The sequence below is a fragment of the Lynx canadensis genome, chromosome A1 (genome assembly GCF_007474595.2).
Source record: "Lynx canadensis isolate LIC74 chromosome A1, mLynCan4.pri.v2, whole genome shotgun sequence".
NCBI lineage: Eukaryota > Metazoa > Chordata > Mammalia > Carnivora > Felidae > Lynx > Lynx canadensis.
This window is the reverse complement of record NC_044303.2, coordinates 125,515,629-125,525,172: the sequence shown is the minus strand read 5'-3', so window position 1 is coordinate 125,525,172 and position 9,544 is coordinate 125,515,629. Positions and strand designations below refer to the sequence as shown.

Below are 9,544 nucleotides of genomic sequence, written 5' to 3'. Positions count from 1 at the left end.
TATTGCACTGATAAACATGCATTTCTTTCCATGTGATTCAGTATGCAATATATTTTATCCTGTGTGGCCACAATACTACAACCATGTTTACTAAAAAGGACAAAATTAATTTCTTAAAAGTTAGGCAATTTCTAGGGCACCTGGGTTGCTCAGTCAGCTGAGCATCCAACTTCAGCTCAGGTCATGATCTTACAGTTCATGAGTTTGAGAACTACATCCGGCTCCCTGCTATCAGGACAATGCCTACTTCAGATCCTCTGTCCCCATTTGCTCCTCTCCGCTCACACTCTCAAAAATGAACATTTGGGGGACCTGGGTGGCTCAGCTGGTTAAGCATCCCAGTCTTGGTTTCAGCTCAGGTCATGATCTCATGGTTCATGGGTTCAAGCCCTGCCATCAGGATCCGCACTGACCACATGGAGCCTACTTAGTATTCTCCCTCCCTCTTTGCCCCTCCCCCATTGGTTCTGTCGCTCTCTCAAAACAAACTTTAATATAAACAAACACGTTTAAGTTAAGCAATTCCTAAGACTGAGAAATCATCCTGGTAATGGTATAACGATCCAATACCACATCTCTTTCACTTTAAAGTTTATAGATACTTGATCCTTAATATTTAGAAGAGGTATCACCAAACTACTGCCCCGAGCTGGCCATTTTCATTGCAAAAGACACATTCATTTAGGTATTATGTTTGTGCCAAGATGCAGAGCAGTTGCAAGATATTATATGGGCAAAAATATTTGTCTACCCTTTATAGACTTTACAGAAAGTTTGCCAACACCCAACTGAGAAACTATCTTTCAAAATTAAACTGCATACATCTTAACAGGTGACATGAAACCTCTATGCCTCTTTTTAGGCACAAGAGGTGGTCTCTATTCTTACTTTGCAACACTTAAGTTTTATCTATTTTGCAATATGACTACAATTCATGCCAGTTTGCCCTTTTCTCGGTCATTAAACATTAAAACATAATTAAGGCTTTGATGACAAAAGTATATTCCTTATTGAAAAAGCATGCTTACATCTAAATAAAAATGCCATTACAGAATCATAAACCTCTTATGCTAAGGCTGGCACCTATAATCTATTTTCAGATCAACAACGTCACCTAGTCTCACTGAGCCTGTTCTATTAATATAATGTCCATTTAAGAACGGTAAGCCAAGGGGCATCTGGGGGCGTCAGTTAAGCATCCAACTTTGGCTCAGGTCACAATCTCATGGTTCGTGAGTTTGAGCCCTGCATTGGGTGCTCTGCTCTCAGAGCCTTCTTCAGACCCTCTGTCCCCCTCTCTTTGCTCCTCCCCTACGCGAAAGCACACTCTTAAAACAAAAGAAGGTAAGCCAAAAGAAAGGTTCTCTTTCATCCCAACTCACCAGCCCATTATCTGTTCATTTTAGCATCCCAGAAAAAGGAAAAAGAGAGAAATGTAGTGGAGGTAGCTGGTCAAACTCCAGCTTACAACTGTTATTTCCACAAAAAGCATGATGTGTAGAATGCAATTCTTAAAGATTTGAAAGCACTGAACTCCATCTTTGTAATTAGTTCACAAGGACATGATTTGCCATTAAAAGTACAACGATTACATTTCAGGAAACTGGTGAACCTGACTTCAAATATTAAATCAGACCAAGCTTAATTTATAGCTGAAGATAATGCCAAAAAATGAAGCAAAGACTCAAATAGCTAAATTTTAGTTCAGAGAACTCAACCAGATGTTTCTTCTCATATACAACCAATTAGAATAGGATCTGCCTGTGTAATCTAACATGTACTTTTAAAACGATACACTATATGTTCCTTGGACTTCATGTTGAACAACATGGTGTTAAGGAGTGAAGAAAATTAATTAAGCAGTGAAGCTAAAATTTACACAACAGCTACTGTGTGCCTAGGATTTACATCAGGTGGTCTACGTGATTTTTGTCCTCATAGTAACTCTTCAGGATATTAACATCTAAAAGCATTAGGTATCTGGATTAAAATCACAGATCCTAAGGTGCAAAGTCAGTTTTCAAACCTAAGTGTGACTATTTCCACCATACTACTACCTGTCAATACGTTAGATTCACCATTTTTTTAAAGCTTCCTAGTGACACCAATGTACAGACAAGTTTGGGAATCATTACTCCTTGGGCTCTTATGCATACCAATAGGATACTATTGCATTGAACATGCCACAGAAGTGTCCTTCCAAAAGATCTTAGCATTCGACATGCTATAAACTTCAATCATTGTGCCAGACTGTTTCTACAAATACCAAGGGTTAAGTGGAGCGAACCTACAGGCTAAATTAAACATCATCAAATGACTAACTGCACAATTTATGGCTCTTAACAAGGAAAACCCAATTACAAAACCTTTTAAAGTAGGTACTGACTTACACTTTTCCAAGCTCTTAACTAAAAACTTTTCAGGTCCACGTGTCCCAAAGTGCCATATTTTATAACAATCGTATGTCTTTTGGATCATCATTTTTTTAAGTTCTAGCATGCAGTCCTAAAGCAAGGAAGTATCATCAAATAGCAAAATAGAATAAAGATTTGTTTGATATGCTCCACCCATCCCCTATGGCTAGGTGGCCACTATAACCTCCAGAAACAGAACTATTAAAGAGCCGTGAGGCGCCTGGGTGACTCAGTAGGTTAAGCGTCTGCCTTCAGCTCAGGTCATGATCTCACAGTTCATGAGTTCCAGCCCCACGTAGGGCTCTCTGCTGTGTACACACAGCCTGGTTCAGATCCTCTGTCCCCCTCTCTCAAAAATAAACCTCAAAAAAAAAAAAAAACCTTAAAAAAAAAAAGTAATATCCAGCTCTCAAATAGTGATATCCTATTATTTAAATAGCCCAAGCAATATAGCCTAAAGTTTATCATGTAATAAGCCAAAATATAATTAAAATCTCATTTAAAAAAAAAACAAAAACTTCTAAAGGGTGTGTCTTTCCTAATCCAGGTACCTAGATTCTAATAAGAGTACTTCTTAATCAAACATCTTTTATAAAACTTGTGAGTAGATTACAGAGCAATGAGAATGTGGTATCAGGTTAATTATAGGTTTTGGGGGGGGGGGGGTCAAAAACAAGTCATTTCTGACATGTTACTAAGTTTAAAATATGTTCATATAACCATATTTTAACAACAGTATATAATAAACACTAGTAAAAGGAACTTAAAAGTATTTGTATATAGGAATCAGGCCCTTCAAGACAGTGAATTTTAATAGTTAATACAAATCTGATGTTATCAAATCAATATTATTTTTAGGTTAACACTTCTACATTTATTTCAACTTCAATAGAAATATTTATGGAAATATAAATTATTCTAATCCTTATCTTAATATAAAGCAAATAAGATACAATTTTTGAAATGCTATTTTAAACCCATTACCATAAGATTTTTGTTCATTAATTACATTTTATACCAAAAAACAGGGGTAGCTGAGAGCAGGGAGGTAGTAGTAAGAGGGAAGGATTACAAAGGAGGGAACACCAAAAACCTTCTGGGGGTGACATATATTGTTCACTACCTTGATTGCAGTGATGGTTTCACAAGTCAAAGGTTATCCAATTATATGCTTTAAATGTGTAGTTTATGTCAAGTTATACTTTAATAAAGTGGTTTGTAAAAAAATAACTTGCTACAGAGAAACTGAGTATGAAGCGGCCCAAAGTACTTTTTTTTCATACCTCCCTGGTCAATTTCAGAGTTCAACAATTCCACATCAGATGTACACTTGAACTAGTTTCTGTGCTGGTGAGCTCCATTTCAATTATGGTCCAAACTGTTTACTAGCTACCCATTATTCAGATAGCAAGTTAAAATTATGCTAAGTTTTAATGGTTCTATTGAAATACATGTGTATGGATCCACCAGCTCAGTAACCAAACTTGTTGCAGCTATCATTTAATAAGTAGAATAACCACACGACCGTATCTTACCATGCTTATAAAAGGTAAACTACTAAACACATTCTTTATCAATGTGTGAATGCACGATAAACATTACTTAACTACTAATAAATGAGAATTAAGGCCAAAAAAAATTTTATCTGAATATAAAGCAGAAAATGCCAGAACATTTTTAAGAAATCTTTCCTGAAAGCTATTCCGTGGACACAGGTAGATTTTAATGTAAACCAAATTTCTCAGGTCCCTTCTAGCTTATGTTGTTACCAAATACATTTTCCATGTGATAGATTTCATTAATCTGTTAACCAAATGGTGCAATCTAAGAGTCCCAAACATTCAATATGTGATACTGACAGAGCTTTGTCAAAACATACTTCTAGTTCTTCTGTGGCCATAACACTACATTTAACTTTTGATGACTAGATTGCATTGTGGCATATTATATAGTAATTTAAAAGAGAACTTTAAGCTAGATCTAACACTTTGTTACCACTCTAACTCATCCTCTGGGTTTTGTGGGGTAAAACTGTGGGTTTTTTTTTTTTGTTTTGTTTTGTTTTTTTTAAATTTCCCCATCACTACCAGTCTCAGTGTGAACAAAAAATCTGGCTTCTGTTGAAAGCTGGGGGGGGGTCTGGGCAGGATCCTGAGGTAGAAACAGCAAAAAACACTGCAGCCTTCTGAGAAAATACAATTTAAAACATGAAAGAACTCTGAGAATTAGCTTAACCTGACCTAAAACCTACATTTTTGCTCTGAGATTACACTCTTTACAATCAACATATATTTAAACATGGATGGAAATGGGATGAGGGAAGCTAAAAGCAAATGCAGGTAAACAAAACCAGAAAAATCAAAATACAAATATACAGAGCCAAATTACTCTTCCAGTCAGCAATGAAACAAATGATTCTAAAATTAATATGCAAGTGAAAAATAAAGTGACTGTTTAACATTCATTTAATAAACTTGTTAAGCATTTGATAATAAAAAGGCTATTTTCCATTAACTTTCTTTTTCTAAACTAAGAAAGTAATCACTATCTTTAATAAAGAAAGTATAACTTTGTTTTAATAAGCAAATAAAGCACATTGTGTTTAGACACCAATACCTTGAACACTACAGAGAACGACAATCTTCTGAAAATCCAGTTTATTTTCCATGTGTGGACAGATCCAGTCAGTGTGATCAGTTTTTCTGCATGTGTAATAATTTATCAAAATAAGTTTTCCCACAAGACTCTTCCATCAAGTCTGAAAGTCCTGGTCTGACAACATACCCAAATAAAATTCTTGAAAATCGTCTCTTAAAATTTGGAAGAAAGTGTGTCAAGTCTTTCCTGTAAAGTTTACTGAACTACAAATGGCTAAAGAGCAATTTATGTTTTAAAAGGTGACTAGTACAACACTTGAGTTCAGGAAATTAATGTTTTAGTGCACTTTGCTCCAGTTTTAGCCAACATGCTACATTGTCCTTTGGGGGTGGGGGAGGGGGGCACAAAGTGGACTTGAGGATTTCCATTGTACGAAAAGATATGACTCTGCAAGCAAACAGTGTAAGCTGCCTTTTTTCTTAAGACCTGGACATTTTAAGACAGAAGCTTTGCAAAACATTACACAATTTTTTATTATTAAATGAGAAAATCTCATTTGTTACATCGTCACATTGCTAGTCAGAGAAATGCTGCAGTGATGAAGATAGTCAATGTTGGATCAACCAAAGTCCTCATTTCTACAACATTCATTTACAAAGAAATAATGTTCAACACAGCCCAACACAACATTCTTGGTTTTCTTCATAGTGAAGTCCCTCAAAAAAATCATCTTCTAATGGGGTATTTTACTACATAAATTATAGTTCTTCATTTTTACAATTCACCCCAAACTGCATGAGAGATGTATCACACTAAAATTTCTAAAGCTGTTAGGAAATCCTTCACACATCGTCATCATCTGATGTGTCACTGCTACTTGTCTCTGTGTCATCATTCTCAATAGTGGGTTTGAAAGTGCTGTTTTTCCAGGGTCCAAACTTGAAGTCACAGATCAGGCCATTTTTCAAAATACCATTTTTCCTCAGACCATTCTTCTGTAACTAAAAGATCAAAAATAAGTAAATTAAATAAACAATCTATCCTCCAGGGGTAACTTCTAAATTAAAAATACTGTAATAATTCAAAGTAAACATGAATATATTAATAAAATTGTATTCTACCCTGAAAATCCCCGATGGTATCATTTCTGAAAAACTAGTTAAATATAGGTAATTGATCCAACTGTACTAAAAAATATTTCCCAGGAATAAACCTTTACCTTTGAGAGAACCACAATTAACATCTATCAAACCAAAAAATAAGTAAAATTAGTGTGTATTAGCATAGTAGAAAGAACATGGATTGTAGATACAGACAGGGTGAGTGCCACTATCACTTGTTAAGGTACTAATAAGCATTCTCAAATTTTCATTTCCTTAAGTGAAAGCTGTAATAAATACCCTCAGATGTTAACCAGAAAATAATGAGCAGCCATTAAAGCTTTAGCTGTTTTTATTATTCTGACCAAACTAGGCTATTAACACACCCTATAAACCGCTTTATTCACACTTTGCAGAATTAGAAGAATACTAACTATTCCAGTACTAAGTATTCAAGTTAAGGTGCACAAAATAACAAAATCAAATAGAACCCTTTGCTTAACCGAAGACATTCTGATACTGGGGGGAAAAAACTAGTCTTTTCTTTCTGAAAATGAGAAATCAGAAATAAAAGGGTTAGTATGGTAATAAATAAGAACAGGGTCCAAAGATCACATATGGGGGGGGGGGGGGGCCAAATTGGAAGCAATTAAAAGACACAAAATTAATAGTGCTAACATATACTCTATTAACTCTGGTCTTCCATTTCTTTAATGGAAAAAGAGACTCTGGAAATTTACACCAAAATCCCTAAATACAACCTTCTATAAGACCAAATCCAGCTGCATAATATTATTGGAAACTGTCTTTAAGTGTGACACTCTAGAGGGCTTCTTTTTTTTAATTGTATTAGGTTAGGGTCCAAATGACAAGGGCTGCTTACATCATAGCTACTTTTGTTACAGACCCGACAAACAAGAGATAACAAGTCTAGAGTCTTAGCCCTGAATTTTCCTTTTACCCTATTTAATTCTCTATTTTCCATAGCAGATTTTCTTTCCCACCTAAATTCTACAATTTGAACTTATCTTAAAATTACCTTCCCCTTCACTTTGAACAAATAACCTCCTACCATCTTTACTGAGAAAAGCCAAGGCCTATGTATGTATCCTCTGGTATTCTCAGCCACTGTGATGATTACAAATTTACAAATACACTCTGTCCCTTTTTTAAAGGTACACCTTTCCCATCCCCCAAAGTTCTACCCTTGCTTTTCAGGTAGTTATCATCAACGCTGCCTAATCTTACCACACCTTGCAATCAGCTGCAGAATATTGATGATAAAAAAAACAAAAATACATGTATTTTCTCTAAATGTCTGCACTGGCCCCAAGAACATCTTAGTGTGTTCTTTTTAAAAATCTCCTTTATTTCTGTTGATAAACAATAGTCGGCTCATAGGTTGAAATTTCAAATCCTGCTGATTCTATTTCAGATCTTAGTCTCATCAAGACCATTTCTTACTATCATTCCTCTACTTTAGGAATTTATCCCTCATTTATCCCTCCTCTAATTACTACAATATATTCCCAACTGATCATCCTGATTCTAGTTTTCCAAGGTACACTTCACACTACACCTGTACTTCCTCATGTACAAATGACTGTTTCACATCCCTAAAAAACCTTCAGAACTTTCTAATCATAGAACACAATCTATACGTCTGGCATGGCATACAAGCACCTTTATAACAGGACCCCAATGTATTTTCCAACCTTGTATCTTGATTAAACTCCCAGAATACGATATCAGCCAGATTGGGCTCAACTTCCAACTCTACTACTAATAAACTGTTACCACCAAGAGAAAATTACACAACCTCTGTGCACCTTAGTTTCATCATCTATACAGGACTACTATCAGTGCCTACTTCATACAAATGCTATAAAAATACACTTAGCACAATAGCTAGAAGGCATTAAAAGTTCATATAATTTTGGGGCGCCTAGGTGGCTCAGGCAGTTAAGTATCCAACTTCAGCTCAGGTCATGATCTCACAGTTCGTGGTTGAAGCCCCGCATCAGGCTCTGTGCTGACAGCTCAGAGCCTGGAGCCTGCTTCAGATTCTGTGTCTCCCTCTCTCTCTGCCCCTTCCCTGCTCATGCTCTGTCTCTGTCTCAAAAATTAAAAAAAAAAAAAATTTTTTTTTTAATTTTAAAAAGAGTTCATATAATTTTACTTAAATAAGAAGGCCATGTAACTTATCATTCAAATAAGAGCACTTTTGAGAATGAAAGTGAGCACTTGCTATTACTAACCACAGCAGAATAACAAACTGGGATTCCCTAGAATAAACCAGGACTTAACACTTACCCTATTACTGTTACCATAATCTTTCATTAATAACTTTTCTGCCCCATGCTCCAAGAACTGTGAATCCCAACATACATTCTACTCTTTTTGCCTTTGTTCACGCCTTGCAGAAGGAATGTCATTCCCTCATCTTACCTGTCAAAGGCCAATTCAAATCCAACTCCTCAGATACACTCTCCCAAAATACAACTGGAATTAATGCCTAGATTAATCCTAGGAATAGAAGTTCTATGTGGGCAAAAATCTTGTGGTTTTCCATTCTAGGTCAGGGCCTGGCATGCAGTAAGCACTCGAAACATCTGATGGATTTACATGACACGTATGCACGCATGCTGGCTCTCCCTCTCTCTCTTGCCCTCACCTTAAATATTTTGAAAACTATCACATTCTGCTTTATGTGGGAACACTTCTTACCCTCATTTAATTGTCACTCTATGAAGAAGCTCATCTATGTAAAGTCCATAACATCTCGGGCATAGTGATTATTTGGTGTTTGTGAAATTTAAAAACAGGAGCTTGAAATCAGATGCTCCTATGTTATCAAATAAAATATAAATCCTTTTATTAACAGTATCAAGCCCTAATGATTTTTCAGGCATCTACATGTCAAATGAGAGGTAATCGTTAATATCGTATTAACGGACGTATCCACGTCCTTATCATCGGTTCAGAAAAATTTATACTTACATGCCACTGCTCTCCAACATACAGTATGCACAAAATTCTTATGTCATATTTTATTACCACATTTTCAGTAAGATTTTCTCTACCTGCCCCAGTTATGACAATGTTTAAAGCCAACTATCTCAGTCAGACAGTATTTGTATTCTTTGAAACTACTACCTTGTACTTATCACGAGGTTACAGCACCTGGTAGATTTCTCTTGATGGCCTTTTCCTAGTTCAGAACAAATTGTTTAGAGAGATTCACAAACTGGTAAATCCATACAATGGACTAGTAACTCACCAAACATGCGTGAGTTTCAAAAGCATGAAAGTGGCCAAATCTAAGCCTATATAATTAATGCTTGGTTCAATTACTAAAAACATTCTAGAAGCAAGCTATGGTGACATAAAACAAATCAACGTCCGCCAGGGACTGGAACTGGAAGTAAAAGA

At 35.8% G+C, this 9,544-nt stretch overlaps 1 protein-coding gene across 4 annotated transcripts in view; it reads right to left on the bottom strand.

Moving 5' to 3' along the window:
- Positions 1 to 4,470: 4,470 nt before the first annotated feature.
- Positions 4,471 to 9,544, bottom strand: part of GPBP1 (GC-rich promoter binding protein 1) — a 77,792-nt gene continuing 72,718 nt past the window's right edge. For all 4 annotated transcript variants that reach the window (XM_030321308.1, XM_030321298.1, XM_032593169.1 and 1 more), the window contains one exon: positions 4,471 to 6,013. In XM_030321308.1, coding sequence (XP_030177168.1) covers positions 5,855 to 6,013 — 159 coding nt within the window. In that variant the 3' untranslated portion in view covers positions 4,471 to 5,854. The remainder of the gene's footprint in view (positions 6,014 to 9,544) is intronic.